The sequence below is a fragment of the Chelonoidis abingdonii genome, chromosome 1, assembly GCF_003597395.2.
Source record: "Chelonoidis abingdonii isolate Lonesome George chromosome 1, CheloAbing_2.0, whole genome shotgun sequence".
Taxonomy (NCBI): domain Eukaryota; kingdom Metazoa; phylum Chordata; order Testudines; family Testudinidae; genus Chelonoidis; species Chelonoidis abingdonii.
The window spans coordinates 147,602,130-147,619,300 of record NC_133769.1 but is presented as its reverse complement, the minus strand read 5'-3'; the positions used below and the strand labels follow the sequence as shown (position 1 = coordinate 147,619,300).

At 45.0% G+C, this 17,171-nt stretch overlaps 1 protein-coding gene across 3 annotated transcripts in view; it reads right to left on the bottom strand.

The window, feature by feature from the left end:
- Window positions 1-369: 369 nt before the first annotated feature.
- LOC116817589 (C-type lectin domain family 2 member D-like) overlaps window positions 370-17,171 on the bottom strand; it is a 29,403-nt gene continuing 12,601 nt past the window's right edge. For 2 of the 3 annotated variants that reach the window (XM_032767870.2, XM_032767871.2), the window contains 2 exons: window positions 16,753-16,856; window positions 370-4,687 (listed from right to left, as the gene is read on the bottom strand). In XM_032767870.2, the coding sequence (XP_032623761.1) occupies window positions 4,576-4,687; window positions 16,753-16,856 (216 nt within the window). In that variant the 3' untranslated portion in view covers window positions 370-4,575. Of the gene's footprint in view, window positions 4,688-15,429; window positions 15,618-16,752; window positions 16,857-17,171 lie in introns of all 3 variants that reach the window. The other variant, XR_004371973.2, reaches the window with a different exon arrangement.

The window sequence follows — 17,171 nt, the reverse complement described above, 5'->3', positions numbered from 1 at the left end:
ACCAAAATCCATAACTCTCTCCCATAGTTCCAAACCCATATGTGTATAATTAATGCATTTTAGTGTTTGGGTTAAACAGATTGGATTAAACTAATTTTTAAAAACATGTGAGATCTCCCTCTCATCCCCAAGTTAAGGTTATCTGAGTGCTTTAATGGTGCATTTCCCTACATTTACATTTTAAAATTTTGTTTAAATTTAACCTTAACTCTGAATTTCCTGGGTTTATAGTGCTTGATTGGGGTTAATTACAATATTTTTGTAATGTATTTTATCCCAAATTATTGATATGTCAGTGTTGACTCCATTTTCATGTTACTTTTGTCTGGGGATTTCCTAATTAAAAACATTTAACACTCGACAAGAAAGTCACAAGAAATGTTACCATGTGATATTTCCAATGATTTGAAGATATGAAGAACCAACTTTAAATCATTGCTTTTAATTTTAACTTTTCTGGCCAAGACTAACCAGCATACCTTGGCTGCTTTATACCACTCTGGAGCAACGCCAAGCAGCCAAGGTTTAAATCTGTTTTCCTCTCTCTTCTAGTCTCCAAATTTCCTTGCATACACACATCTCTCAAATTCCATCTGCCTCTTGAACCTCCTACCTTTACCTGTGCACACACATCCCAGTTTCCCCCTCCCTCATGTACCTCCTACATTACCCTGCACACACATGTGTGCATGGACCTTGTGACATACCAGGTACAATTCAGACTAATGGGGGCTAAAATAGTTGTCCAGCCATGTCAGCTTAAACACACTGGAGGAGATAAAACAATAAAAACGTAGGGCTGACAATTAATCGCAGTTAGCAGCTGTGATTAACTGAAATCAAAATTAATACATTATTTTTTTAATGCGTTAATCGCACGCCTTGTGGGCAGGGCTGGAGGCAACGGAGGAGCGGGGGCTGAAGCCCCAGACCACAGCTTCGCACGTGGTGGTGGGGACCAGAGCAGCCCCAGCCTGCAGCTCCGGAGGCAGCAGGGGGTACTGGAGCAACTTCCCAGATGGCGGGGAGACTGGAGCAGTCTCAGCCCACAGCTTCCGCAGTAGCCCTATTCCTCAGCTTCCCAGGCAGCTGAAGCCTCATGCCTTGTACTCCCAGAAGGGCTGGAGCCCCAAGCCCGCCAAGGTGGACTGGAGGCCCCTTGTCAGGCTGGAACCTCATACCCCAAGAAGGACTGGAGCCCCAAGCAGGGCTGAAGCTCAGAGCTCCCAGCCCTGAGCCTCTACTTGAAAATACAGAAAACCCCAAAAATATTTATATAAATGATATTTTAAATATTATTTAACAATGGGCTTAATCATGCAATTAATCAAAATTATTGTTTTTAATTGCTTGACAGTCCTAAAAACAAGTTTGGGGTGGCAAAATTTGTAGATGATACAAAACTTCTCAAGATAGTTAAGTCCCAAACTGACTGCAAAGGGCTACAAAGATATCTCACAAAACTGGGTGACTGGGCTGATAAAATTCAATGTTGATAAGTGCAAGGTAATGCACAATGGAAAACATAATCTTAACTATACATATAAAATGATGAGTTCTTAATTAGCTGTTACTACTCAAGAAAGATCTTGGAGTCATTGTGGATAGTCCTCTGAAAACATTCACTCAATGTGCAGTGGCAGTCAAAAAAAGCAAAACAGAATGTTGGGAATCAATAAGAAAGGGATAGATAATAAGACCGAAAATATCATATTGCCTCTATATAAATCCATGGTACGCCCACACTTTGAATACTGGTTGAAGATGTGTTTGCCCAATCTCAAAAAAGATATATTGGAATTAGAACAGCTTTAGAAAAAGGCAACAAAAATTATTAGGGGCATGAAACGGCTTCCATATGAGGAGAGATTAATAAGACTGGGACTTTTCAGATTGGAAATGAGACGGCTAAGGAGAGATATGATAGAGGTCTATAAAATCATGACTGGATGTGGAGAAAGTAATTAAGGAAGTGTTATTTACTCCTTCTCATAACACAAGAACTAGGGGTCATCAAATGAAATTAATAGGCAGCTGATTTAAAACAAACAAAATGAAGTATTTTTTCACACAATGCAGAGTCAACCTGTGGAACTCCTTGCCAGAGGATGTTGTGAAGGCCAAGACTATAATGGGGATCAAAAAAGAACTAGATAAGTTCATGGAGGATAAGGCCTCTCAATGGCTATTAGCCAGGATGGGCAGGGATGGTGTCCCTAGCCTCCATTTGCCAGAAGCCTGGAATAGACAACAGGGGATGGATCACTTGATGATTAACTGTTCTGTTCTTTCCCTCGGGGGCACCTGGCATTGGCTACTGTCGGAAGACAGGGTACTGGGTTAGATGGACCTTTAGTCTGACCCAGTATGGCCGTTCTTATGTTCTAACTACAAAGAGAGAGATTTTAAGTGAGTACAAGTAATGAGGCATAAAAGTCAGAAATGGTTACAATAATTTAACAATTAGATTCAAGCAAAATTTCTCAGCACATGCTTTCAGCAAGATTACTGACTAAACTCTTCAGGTTAGCCCCCTCCCCCACCCCAATAGTCCAACAGCTGTTTTCCTTTGTCTTCTTAGGTGAGAAGTCAGAGACAGATAGAGAGAGGGAGGGGTGTCTTGGAGTGTTTGCGCTTCCTTTTTTATAGTTCCAGTCTGCCTCTTGAAAAACATTTCCAGCTGAGAACAAAGAGACAAAGAGTCTGTGTGGAAGGATGTTCCCTGCTGGTTTCTTTTCTACCTGTCTGAGCTTCCTTTGTTTTCCCTTCCAGCATGATGACTTCATTTACTGCTTAAATGCAAATTTTAAAAAAACATATATGTCTTTGTTTAGGACAGACGTATTTGCAAACTTCTGCTTGGGCAGAGCTATGGGGTTGGGAACATGTGTTAATAGCAACCTTCAGGGGAACCTGATAACTTCACATATAATGTTGCCACATATATTTTTTCAGGACAATACTGACCAGCACATTATGAGTTTTCAGATGATGCTTTACAAGGCCGTCCCCCCCCCAGTATTTAAACGTCTCTTATTCCCCTGCTGTCCAGTCACAAGTCCTCCCCTGTGAAAGACAACTCTTAGCAGGGACTCAGCCTCCTTAAATTCATGATTGACTGATCTAAGTCTGAAGAAACAAACTCTTCTGTGATTTCACTTTGTTTTTGTATTATCTGTTTAAACACACCTATTATTACCATAGTGTATAAGGTGTGAATAAAGGATATATTCTGTCACACTTGAACCTCCTACTTTCAGTTGTGCACTCACATCCCAGTTTCCCCCTACCCTCTGTACCTCTGACATTACCCTGAACATGAATGTATGCACACTTATATATCCTTGTTCCTCCTGCCTCCTATTGTTTCCATTTCTCATACGGGGCTTTAGTTGTTCCTTCCTTTTAGCCTGAAAGAAGGGTCTTTAACTAGGTTTGTGATTGATTTCAGCCATTAACATCTTCCAGCACAACAGCACCATTCATAGAGTCATAGAATATCAGGGTTGGAAGGGACCTCAGGAGGTCATCTAGTCCAACCCTCTACTCAAAGCAGGACCAAGCTGCTGTATCTTGAAAGCTTAGTAACAAAGATTTCTTTAAAAACAAAGATTTTTTTTAAAAAAGTTAAATATTAATAAATGATACAAAGCTCAACTCTCACCAGGTCAAAAACCACTTTCTTGGTATCTCCCACAGCACACATTGTGAGTTGTCTGTTTAGATTACATCCTCTGAGTGATTTCTGGTAGCATTCCTGGTAGCATTAGCCCATACCACCTTCAAAGTGAGAGGAACTATAGCATTTTCTTGTTTCCGAGTTCCTGCTTACAATGCTGTCTCAGTTAATGAACTTATCGGAGCTTACAGAAGCTTCGGAGAAACTGGTCTGGTTAGTATGTTGATGGAAGAGCTACAAGAAAAACCCAGGTGCAGCAGGAAATTGTTTGTAACTCAGTAAGGGCTACTCTTCTCTCTGAATCATTCCTGATCATATTATGGATCTAGGTGGTGCTGTGCTTCAAGGAATGGTATGAGCAACTCAGTGGTGGGAACTTTTCTTGTGAGTCAGTGTTAACACCAAAGCCCCAGTATAACATGAAGGGATGGGGTGTTGCAGGGAGTAGTGTTTGCGAGTCAGTAGATGTTAGAGCGTGCTGTGCAGAAGTGAAAGTGGGACAGTACTATCCATTTTGCCCCCCCCTAGGGCTGCTGACTGGGGGGCAAAAGGGGCAGCTGCCCCGGGGCCCGGTGATTTAAAAGGGCCCGGGGCTCCCGGCTGCTGCCACTGCTGCAGAAGTGGCCAGAGCCCCAGGCCCTTTAAACTGCTGCCGGAGTCCTGGGTGGTGTGGGCCGGGCAGCATGGAAGGGCTGGCTGGGGAAGGCTGACCCCCCTAGCCCCGCCCCTTGCACCTGAAGCCCTGCCCCTTCCAGGGGCCTGGAGCCGGGCCCCCATACTGGTAAGAGTTTTATGTTACTTTCACCCCTGGTGCTGTGGGGCTAGAAGTGCCACTTTTTTGAAGTGATGGTACAACTCTGGCCCACTTTTGGTTGTTAAAGATCCCCTTGCACTGTTCACTTGAAGGGATGGCGGCTGCAGATCCAGTGCCTGGGTAAAGAACATGCTGATGTAGAGATACTAGATGAATCTGTGTAAGCACATTCTTCATGATCCTGAATGTGAAACCTGAAAAATACATGACAAAACAGTCATCGCTAAATAATTTCCAACATGACATTCAAGTCCTGCAGTCTTCTACGAGGCAAAACTACTGAAGCTAGTTTCAATTCATGTGACTACTTGTATCCACTTCAGATTGAATTAAACTTTCCAGTTAAGCTTTTGCAATGGCATCAGACATTTTACTAAATTCCGGATACAGTATATACATAACTGCTGCATTTCTTCACAAAAATCAATCAACTGTATTTAACATGATTTATTCTTTATAAACCTGACACTTTATTGCTCATCGACTAGTTCCATTAGCCTCTAAGTGAAAACATATTTTCTCTTAAGGTTTGCTCCATTATGGAGTGAAGGTAGATTTAACAGACAGTAACTGCCGGGATCACTGTACTTTCCATTTTAAATACTCTTACCAGATTGGCTCTCTCTTTTTATTTTATCAGGTACCTGCTTGAATCTCCGTGGTTCAGGGATTCACTTACAGTGCAATGATTGGCAACTAATGTTCAGATATTCACTTTTTCTTGGTATTTCATTCCTGCCTTCTACCAGTTTTAGTTAAAAGATCTTTAATTTTCTATGACCTATTTCTTTATTTTTCTTGTTTTAAAAAAAAAGACAGTTCATTACAACTATGTTAGAATCATGATAGATTCAGCCCTTTAATAATTTAAAGGGATTATTTTTTTACTGAGTTTTCCCTTGGTATATTATTATGGAAGTTCTGTTCACAATTCCATAATTAAGGCTGAGTTGAGTTTTCCACTATAAAGCAATGGTATAACAAATTTGTAAGACATGAAGAATAGAGAATATCTACCCTAAAAGTACAGCACTTCCTCTGAGTACAGAAGGAATCTCCTGAGAATTCACAACTAAATTTGTTACTTGGTTTATGAGTTAAAAATATTTTTTAAAATTAAAATTTAGCACCTTGTGTCAGACCATGTTTATGTCCCAAATGATCTTAATAATGGAATAACACAAACCCTTAAATTGTCCTATATAGTTAAAACTCATGGATATCTTGTGCATTGGCTACATTTTGAAAACGATTTTTAGGATCAACAGCCATTTTTCCTGTTATTCTTCAAACCTGTTTCAGATGTTTCTCCTTCAGCAGGAGCTGACAAATACTGTTCTCCAGCATAGAACGCTTTCAGAATGGCTGGTATCTCCTATGTTCTCAATGAGAAAGAAGCTAAAGGGGTGTCATTCACAAAAATGCCCTCTCTGAAAATGGCTACTGTCATAAATAGATAGTTAAGGGTTAATGTTTCTTTCACCTGTAAAGGATTAACCAAACACCTGACCAGAGGACCAATCAGGAAACTGGATTTTTCAAAGTCAGGGAGGGAATTTTTGGGGTCTGAGTCTTTTGTCTGTCTCTCAGCTATGAGAAGGTTCTTTCTATCTTCTAATCTTCTGTTTCCAAATTGTAAGTACAGGTAGAAAAACAATATAGGCTTTTTATGTTTTTTGGTTGGTATTACATGTGGGTAGTTTTGCTTGGAATGTTCAAATTGCATATCTTTTATAATCAGGCTGTTTATTCATTTTTTCTTATAAGCAATAGCCCTGTATTGTCACTTTGTACAGAGAATATTTTGATGTCTTTTTTCTTTCTTTTTTATATAAAGTTTCTTTTTTACAACTTGTTTGAGTTTTTTCTCTCTGGGTAGCTAGGAACGAAGGGAGGGGAATTTTCTTGTGTTAGATCTACGGGGGTAAGCTTCTGCAGCACAGGTAATTTGTGGAGGGGGAAGAATCATTTCTGTGTCCTGTATTTGGGGGTTTGTCTCTTGTGGATAGAGGAAGACATGCTCTTTGGTGATTAAAGATTGCTCAGTACTTCTCAGGTTCCCAGAGAGGAAGTCTGGTGGGAGAAGAAGGGGAAGAAAGTGGTGTTATTTCCCTTTGTTGTGAGACTCAGAGTCTCTGAGTCTTTGGCGGTCTCTCCAGGAAGGTTTTTGGAACCAGAGGGAGCCAAAACCCTGGAATTTTTGGATACTGGCAGCAAGATCAAAGCTAAGCTGGTAATTAAGCTTAGAAGGGTTCATGCTAGGCACCCAGATTTCTGGACGCTAAGGTCCAGATTTGGGAAAGATGCTTATGATACTACCATCTTCCATTGTTCCCAAGTGGTGTGAAGCCAAACTGTCCTCAGGAAGATGGTGGCTCTATGTGGCTATTTTGAAAGAGGACAGTTCTAATACTAAGCACTTATTTTTAAAAATTACTGTTGCACCAGATCTACTCAACAGGGACAGAAGAAGGACATTTAGCAGTGGAGTGTAAGGACATTTGGGAACAGGACAGAGGAGAAAATCGGTGTGCGCGTGCGCTGGTGCATGCATGTGTGTGAGTGTACAGGGAAATGTGAGGAATAGCAGGGAGAAGAAAATTGAAGGGAAATGTTGGAGACAGCAATGAGGAAAGGCAAGGGCATGTGTAGGAATTTAAATACCATCGCTTTTGGCCCCAGGCCAAAGGAGCACAATCTCCCCCCCCCCCCCCATAGCCCTGCGGCCAGAGGAGCTGTAAGTTCTGATCATGACCCTGAGGCCAGAGGAATTCTGTGTCCCTGCCAATTTCTGGGAGGAGTACCATGTACCTGCTTCACCCCCCACCATGTACGCCCCTGGGGAGAGGAATTGGTGTGTGCATGGGTGAACGGGAGGGAGACAGGTGAAACTGCGGGAAACTGGCCACTATATTCTGGCTGGTTTACATAGCACCAGAGTGATAGAAAGCGCTGGAATTGGTGACTCTGATTATAAAAGTTAAAAATAGGGCTGTCAGTTAATTGCAGTTAACTCAAACGATTAATACAAAAAAAATTATCTAGATTAAAAAACGTCACAATTAATCAGCTTTAATAGCACAGTTAACCAATAATAGAAGACTAACTAAAATTTATTATAAATATTGTTGAATGTTTTTCTATATTTTCAAATATATTCATTTCAATTACAACAGAATGCAAAGTGTGCAATGCTCATTTTATATAGTTATTTTTATTACAAATAATTGCACTGTAAAAAAAGAAAAACAAAAGAAATAGTATTTTTCAATTCACTTCATACAAGTACTGTAGTGCAATCTCTTTATCATGAAAGTGCAACTTACAAAGCTAGAATTATTATTAGGGCTTTCAATTACTCACAGTTGATGCATTCAATTAACTCAAAACAAATTAATGTTATTTTTTTAACGAGCGTTAATCGCACACCTCTAGAGATGGGACCTGGCAACGGCTGGGCGGGTAGGGAAGCACTGGCTGCGGCAGCAAGCAGGAGGCAGCCGGGGAGAAGATACTTCTTAATATCCATGCCAGATGTGCAGATTACAGAAATGTGTCGCGACTCCTGGGAGCCAGTCTCGCGCCCCTTCTCCCCATGATAATCCATTGATTTATTTTACATGAGGGGAGGGGTAAGGGCAATTGCTAGCAGCCATGATGATGCAAAGCAGGGAAAGGATGCTTCAGAGCTGCCGCCGCAGGACCCCACCCACCAGGTGACTCCAGTGGTCTTCCCCTGTTGCACTAGTCAATCGTGACTCAGTCCTATAGTCTGCAGGCGATTCGGGAGAGCAGGTTAAACCCCTTTCAGGGGGAAGAGAGGAGCCAGGCCCCCTGCCACCTGCACCATCCCCGCCCTGCTAGACAGGGCCGGCCTTAGGGGTGGGCGAGGCGTGCTACTGCCCAGGGTGTCATGCTCAGCGGAGCACCACTGCGTGCCTCAGGGCAAGGCTGCTTCTCCTCCCACCACCCTGCTCCGCTGCTGCTCCCACTTCCCCCATCACCAGGGAGCCGACCCTGGCCAAGCTGCTCCAGACCAGGAGCCTGCCTTCCCTCTGCTGCACAAAGCGGTGGCGGGGCCGGGGGAAGGCTGATGTCAGAGTGTCCCCATCCCTGTGCCTGTGTACCCAGACACCACTGAGCTGGAGTCAGGGAACAGGGGGAGCCTGTCTACTGCTGCTGCTGGCTCAGGAGTGAGTGCTGCCGAGAGCAGCTGCAGCTGACTGAAAAAGCATTCAGGATCCTGATTGCTCTGCTTAAAGAGACAGTACTCCCTCAACACACACAAACACGCTCTGAGGACTGAGTGGACTTGTGGGCTATAAAGTTTGACATTATTTTATTTTTGAGTGCAGTTATTTGAAAAAAGTGTACATTTGTAAATTGCACTTTCACCATAAAGAGATTGAAGTACAGTACTTGTATGAGGTGAATTGAAATATGCTATTTCTTTTGTTTAGAGTGCAAATATTTGTAATAAAAATAATAATATAAAGTGAGCACTGTACACTTTGTATTCTGTGTTGTAATTGAAAAAAATGGTTACTAACCTTTCCGTAACTATTGTTCTTCCAGATGCATTGCTCATGTCCATCCCCATGTAGATGTATGTGCACTGTGTGCACAATTGCCAGAAGGTTTTTCCCCTCAGCAGTATCTGTAGGGTCGGCTCCAGTGCCTGCCCCCAGAGTCATGCCCTCATGGTAATGTATATAGAAGCCTGCCACACAGTCGCTCCCTCAGTTTCTTCTTGCTGGCAACTCCGACAGAGGGGTAGGAGGGCGGGTTTGAGAATGGACATGAGGAACACATCTCAGAGAACAACAGTTATGGAAAGGTTAGTAACTGTTTTTCTTCTTTGAGTGCTTTCTCATGCCCATTCCCATGTATGTGACTCCCAAGTAGATGCAGGAGGTGGGTTCGGAGTTCAACGACAAGCGGATTATAGCACTGCTCTGCCAAATCCAGCATTGTCTCGAGCCTGCTGTGTGATGATGTAGTGGGTTGCAATGGTGTGGACTGAAGACGATGTTGCTGCTCTACAGATATCGTGGATGGGAACCTGTGCCATGAATGCCACTGAAGACACCTGAGGCCTCGTGGAATATGCCGTCAGTGCCGGAGCAAGGATTTGCACCAGATCATAGCACATGTGAATACAAGAAGTAATCCATGAAGAAATTATTTGGGCTGAGACTGGGAGGCCCTTCATTCTATCTGCCACTGCAATGAAAAGCTGAGTAGTCTTCCTAAAGAATCTGGTCCTATCTGTGTAGAAGGCCATCAACTGCCTGACATCTAGCAAGGTCAACCTCTGCTCCTGGCTATTGGCATGTGAAACTGCAACACCACCTTTGGGAAGAAGGTTGGGTGGGGGCACAGCTGGGACCTTGTCCTTGAAGAAGACCATGTAGGATGGTTCTAAAGTAAGGGCCCTGATTTCTGAGACCCTCCTGGCCAAAGTGATGACCATGAGGAAGACCAACTTCCATGAAAAATAAAGCAAAAAGCATGCTGCCAAGGGCTCAAATGGTACCCCCATGAGTCTTGAGAGAACCAAGCTGAGGTCCCAAAGTGGGATTGGCTGTCTCACCTACCGGTACAGCCTGTCCAGTCCTTTAAGAAAATGGCTACAGAGCAGGTTAGCGAAGATATACCTGCGTCTCTTGCCCGGGTCGAAGGCCGAAATGGGTGCCAGGTGCACCCTAATCGAAGACACTGACAGTCGCTGCTGTTTTAGATGTAACAAATGGTCCAGGATACATGATATTTTCATTCAAGTAGGCAAGATCCTCTTCTGCCCTGCACAGATCAAGAACCTTTTCCATTTTGCCAGATAGATGGCGCTGGTGAATGGCTTTCTGCTCCCTAACAGAACCTCCTGAACTAGGCCCGAGCATGCTAACTCCAAAGGGTTCAGCCATGGAGCTTCCAGGCTGTCAGATGGAGGGACTTGAGGATGAGATCAGGTCTGGAAACAGCAGTAAGGATGATTGATTTTCTGACTGTAAGCTCCAGGAGGGTAGTGAACCAATGTTGACGGAGCCAAGCCAGTGCTACCAGGATCAGGCATTCTCCATCCCCTTTGACCTTCAGCAGGACCTTGTGTATGAGCAGAATGGGTGGGAATGCATAGAAAAGATGGTCCTTCCATGGGAGAAGGAATATGTTTGCAGGCAAGTCCAGACCATGATTATGAAAAGAGCAGAACTGTAGACATGTCCTGTTGTATTTTGTCACAAGCAGGTCTATCTGGGGAGCTCCTCACCTCTGGAAAATGTCCCTCACAACATCTGGGTGAATGGACCATTCTTTATTGGAGAAGGACCTATTGAGATGATCTGCTAACCCGTTCTGGAGCCCCAGAAGGTAGGAAGCCTCGGCTTCCTGGCATAGGTGAGAAGAGTGTGCTCTATTCTGTCTGTTTATATAGAACATGGTTGTTGTGTTGTCTGTAAACACCGACACATACTTGCCTTCTAGGTGGGGCTGGAACATCTGGCAAGCACACCACTCTGAGTTTTCTCACATTGATGTGTAATAGAGCTCCTCGTGGGACCAGAGGCCTTGAGTCCTGAGGGCCTCAGGTGAGCTCCCCATCCCAGCTCAGAAGCATCAGTGACTAGAGATATTGCTGACTGTGGTCTCCTGAATGGAACACCTGCGCACAACACCCCTGGGTCCAACCACCATAAGAAGGAGTCGATCACCAAAAGGGGAAGTGTGACCACTATGTCCATGCAGTTCCAGCCTGGTTGATACACTGTCATTAGCCAGGCCTGAAGCGGTCTGAGTTGCAGCCTCACGGCTTTACCACATACATGCACGATACAATGTGCCCCAGCAGCTTCAGGCAGGTCCTCGCAATGGTGGTGGGATATTTTCTGAGGCTCTCTATGATTGAGCTCTGTACCCTGGCTTCTGGTAAGAAGGCTTTGGCCTGGTAAGAAGGTTTTTGGCAGGGAGGAGGGATAACTCAGTGGTTTGAGCATTGGCCTGCTAAACGTAGGGTTGTGAGTTTAATCCTTGAGGGGGCCATTTAGGAAACTGGAGTAAAAATCTGTCAGGGAATTGGTCCTGCTTTGAGCAGGGGGTTGGACTAGATGACCTCTTGAGGTCCCTTCCAACCTTGATATTCTATAGACTGAGGCAAGGACTGTCCCTATGAACTCTATCTTTTGGATGAGGGCAAGGGTCAACTTTTGTGTGTTCAACAACAGGCCTAGACTTTGAAAGGTTAACAGTACTTACTGAATCTACAATTCCACTTGAGCTCTGGACTGGCCTGTATACAGGAATATACCTGTACTGCTTGTTTTCTCAGGAAGGTCACAACCACCACCATGCACTTTGTGAACACCTGCATGATCACTGACAGGGCAAATGGTAATACTGCGAATTGATAGAGCACCTGCCCCACAACAAGATGCAGGAATTGTCTGTAGTCCAGGAGTATGGATATGTGAAAATATGCATCCTTCAGGTTGAGGGTGGCATACCAGTCTCCTGGATCGAGAAAGGGGATAATGGAGGCCAAGGAGACCATGCAAAGGTTGAGGTTTCGCAGATACAGAATGGGATTGAGAGCAACATTGGCCTGGGGGATTCGGAAATATCAGGAGTAAAACCCTCTGTCCTGTAACTCTGGAGAGACCTCCTGCACTGCTCCCACTTGTAGGAGTGTCTGCACCGCTTGAATTAGAATTTGCTCATGAGAAGGGTGTGATGGGTTACACCACCTGGATTCGGAGTGCCACCTGAGATATTGGGGTTCCACTGAGCCCGCCCATTGCACCAGCGAGGGCTCCCTCAAACTGTTCCGCTGCACCTGGCCCTCAAGCTTTCTCTAGCACACACAAAGGTAGGGACACACCCAGTGGTGAGCTGCAGCCAGTTTGCACAGGTTCACGCAAACCCGTTGTTAAATGTAGAAGCCGGTTTAGAATCGGTTGTTAAAGGAGTGGGCAAGCTCTGCCCCATGTGCCACATCCGGCCCACAGGACCATCCTGTCAGTCCCACCTGAGCTCCCGGCTGGGGAGGTTCCCCCGACCCCTCCTCCGCCTTCCTCCCTCTCACAGAGCTTCAGCATGTCACGCTGCCAGGGTCAGCACTCTGGACTGCTCCTGGGCAGCTCTGCAGCTCCTGCTGCTTTGAGCAGCATGGTAAGCGGGTGGGGCTGCGAGCTCCAGTGGGCCGCAAGGCATCCATACACGCTGCCCTGAGCAGCATGGTAAGGGGGCCAGGCCGGGGCTGGGAGGAGGGTTGGATAAGGGGCAGGGAGTGGTTGGAGAGGGCAGAGGTTCTGGGGGGGCAGTCAGGGAATGGGGAACGGAAGGGTTGGGTAAGCATTGGAGTTCTGGGGGTCTGTTGGGATGGTGGTGGATGGGGTCGGTGTAGTCAGGGGACAGGGAGCGAGGCAATTTTGGCTAGGTGGGTGCAGTCCTGGGGGCAGTTTAGGGTGGGGGGTCTTGGGAGGGGTGGTCAGGGGACACGCGGCAGCGGGTCACCGTTGACGGGCTGTGGGTTCTGATGGCGGCGAAGGCGGGGGCGAGGACATTCTTGGTCTTGTTAGGGTCAGATGGCGGACAGGGTTGTTTTGGGAGGCACAGTCTTTAATCTAATCTGGCCCTATACAATTTGCAACCTTCAATGTGCAGGCTGGCTTAGGGAGTTGGGGCCTGATTACAGAACAGTTTCGACAGGCCCCAGCAGGATGACTAAAAAAAAAACATGTAAAAATACGTATGGGGCTTGTACTCACCGGGCGGCGCTCCGAGTCCTCAGTGGCACTTCGGCAGCAGGTCCTTCACTTGCTCTGGGTCTTCGGTGGCACTGAAGGACCCGCCACCGAAGTGCTGCTGAAGACCCGGAGCGAGTGAAGGACCCGCCGCCGAAGTGCCGCTGAAGACCCGGTAGGGAACCGGTTGTTAAGATTTTGGGAGCTCATCACTGGACACATCCAGCTGTAGAATCACACAGAGTCTGCGATCAGTTTGGTGTGGGAAGACTCAGTTGGGGATTTCCCACCATACAAATGCACACCCTCTCTGGAGTGTAAACCCAAAATTGTATTGTTTTGCACTGCACAGAAATCTATACAGTGTAAGCTCATGAAAATCGCCCCCTCCCTCACTGTGGAGGAAGATATGCACAGCTTTTTGCCCTTGCCCCAGTTATGAATTGCAGAAACTAAGTTTTAGTTCTGTCTCAGTTGTGACTGGTAGAACTGAGGCAATGGCTGTGGCTTGAAATATTTTCTCCGTGGGGCCAGGGTGTGCAGTCCCAAGGACATCAGCATGGCCCTGGAGTCCTTCAAGCTGTGCAGCTTGGCATCCATTTGCTCAGAAAACAGTGTGGTGCCTTCAAAAGTCAGGTCTTGGATTGTCTGCTGCCCCTTGTGAGGGAGGCCTGAGGTCTGCAACCAAGAAGACCTTCTCATAACCACTGCCGAAACCATGGTCTGCCCAACTGAGTCGGCTACATCAAGACCCGCCTGCAGGGATGCCTTTGCCACTGCCCTGCCCTCCTCAACCAAAACCAAGAACTCTGCTCTGGACTCCTGGAGCAATAACTCATTACATTTTATCATTGCTCCCCAAGTAATAAAATAACATTGGCTACGGAGCACCTGCTGATTTGCAACATGACGCTGGAGCCCCCCTGTGACATAAATCTTTCTGCCAAAAAGGTCCAGCTTTTTGGCATCCTTAGCCTTCAGGTTACAACCCTGTTATCCTTGTCTTTCTCGCTTGTTTGCTGCTGAAACTACTAGGGACACAGGAGGGGGATGGATGTAAAGATATTTATACCCTTTTGGTAGAACGAAGTAGTTTCTCTCCACCCTCTTTGCCAGAGGTTGCAATTAAGCTGAAGTCTGCCACAGTGCCTTAACTGGTTTGAAAATGGCACTATTGAGGGGCAGAGCTACCCTTGATGGGTCCATTGGTGCCAAGATATCCACCAGAGCATGGGAGGTTGCTGAAACTTCTTCCACCTCAATCCCCAGGTTTTGGGTGACCCTCTTTAGCAGCTCTTGGTGCGACTTGTGGTCATCTTGTGTGGGCACCACTGAGGTTCCTGCAACTGCTCCTTTGGTGAGGAGGAAGAGGATCCTAGAATCAATACTGGCACTTGGTCTTGCCTGTGAGCTCCTGACAGATCCTGTGGTGCCAGTCCCTGAGGCATAGTACTGGGCTTGGTGTCTTGGTCATGTCCCTGTTCTGCTAGAAGAGGAGGTGGTGGTGGGGCTCTACTTTCTGTAGCCGCTGAATATGACCTTCTTGACTGAGGTCCTTGGGCCTGGTGAAAAGCCCAAGGAGTCCAAAATGGCCAGTGCACCAGCATCTGCCATTGTGCTGACCAGCCCATTGGTGGGAATCCCTGAGTCATGTCCTTTATCCACTACAGTTGGCCTGACTGGTGATGGCTCCTTTGTGAGGCATAGGACTCTGGCTTCAAGTCCAGTGCTGAGGATTCACTGCCCAGAGACCATAAGGGTGCAGGGGGGCTGGATGATACCAGCAAGCGGTGTTGCATTGTTGCCGGCTTTCCTTTTGACAACACCTGGGGGCTTGGTACTGAAACTGTCTTTGCTTCCAGTGCTGGCTCGAGTCTAGTTGGCGACGGCAGTACTGGGAGGGATATCAGGTCCTGTGCTGCCTGGAACTCCTCAGCCGTGGACAGCAGTGCCAGCCCTGCGCTTCTATGGCTCTCCCTTGGGGGAGAGGGGATCACTGATAGGCATAGGCTTATGGCAAGCCTTGCATGGCTTAAAGCCCAGAGACTGAGGCATGCCCCAGTGCTGGGGCAGGAAAGAACTTGTGAAACAGGATCCTACTCTATGCTAACAACTACTAACTACTGCAAACACTAACTGCAAACTTTTATATAACTATTTACAGGAAAATGTACAAGAAAGTCCACTGGGGAGAGTACCTGCAGAGCAAGAAGGAGCAGTTCCAGCAAGCATCACAAGCAGAAAGCAGGAACTGAGGGGATGGCAGGTCTGCAGGCTCCTATACACAGCGCCATGAGGGCGCAACTCCAGTGGCGCCGGAACTGACCCACTGGATACCACTTAAAGGAAAAATCTTCCAGCAACGGTGCATGCAGAGCATGTACACCTACATTGGAATGAATATGAGCAAGGACTCAAAGAAGAATCAGTATATTTGAAAATGTAGAAAACATCCAAAAATATTTAAATAAATTGTATTCTATTATTGTTTAGCTGTGCAATTAAAACTGTGACTAATCATGACTATTTTTTTAATCTTGCAATTAATTGTAATTAATTTTTTTAATCATTTGACAGCCCTAGTTAAAAATAAAATTATTAGGATATAAATATCAGATGGTAATATTATTTTTGGGCTTACTATTTAGTGTTTGATTATATGATTGTTTGGTTTTTAAAAAAAGGAAATTCCTAAACAAAAATTCCAAAACATCCAGACATGTTAAGATATGGGGAATACCCAGGTAAGCCAGCCAAACAATCTAACTCTGCTCTGTAGTGATAACATGGGGAACATGAAAAACCTAATATATCTTTAGAAATCACCTTAATCTAATCACAAACATTATGATGCACTAATCATGTTTGTTTATTGCATGGCGTAGCTACAGGCAGAGTAAAAATTCTGTGGGTGCATTAACTGTGCATTTTCATACATAAAATATTTAGATTTGTTTTATGTTGAAGTCAGTTTCCTGAGTTTGTAATGCTTGACTTTGGGATAATTACAATACCTCTATGGTGTTTTACTTCTAACTTACTGATACGTTTAATGTATTTTTTTATCTAGAAATATTTATGAAAGCCCTTCCTATTCTCCTGTGTCTAGTATTAACACATTCTGCATTTTTGCTGCATTTCTTTGTTCTCCGCAGCCTTAATAGACCCTGTTTATCTTTAGGTATTTCCCTGATTCATTTTCTGCAAGAGTGTTTTTTGTACTAGGAAGAAAGCAGAGCAGTTTGGAACTGTACCACTGTCAGGAGTATCTATTGCCAACTCCATGCATTCAAAAATCATGAGATTTTTAAAAATAACATGTTTTGTGTTCTTTTTATTTGTCATCTGGAGTTGGAATATTTAAGGCTCATATTTTCAAGCTTTTCTCTACACCATAAGGACTGAAACTTACTTTTTTTGTATAAAAGTCATGTGTAGACAAGCCCTAACTCTGCATTTGTTTAATTACTTCCCTTATTCTTGATCAGCACCAATATATTAGAAACTCAGAGAGAACTTACATGTCCGTTGTAAGTGGAATGCCATTGACCCAGTAGAAGCCTTCTTCTCGCTTGCGCAGTCCAATCCAGGAGTCTTGCATGTGCATACGCTTAGTGAGGAAATGCTAAACAAGACAACGTTTATATTAACTTGAATTGCCCAACTGGGAACTTTTCTGTACCCACTCAGGAGGGATGAATAGTCATTCTGTCAAGGAGTTCTCATTGTTATTGCACAGAAAGTGATCGGCCTGATTCTGCAATTAAATCTGTCTTACATTCATGTACCTCTAATGACTTCAGTGAAGTTACTCATGGTTCGCTCCAGAGCAAATTATTGCTGCTTATTATTTACACTGCAGAAACGCTTAGCGGCCCCAACAAGGTCACTTAGCGGCCCCACTTATGCTGTTCGGACATATAGTAAAAGAATCATCACC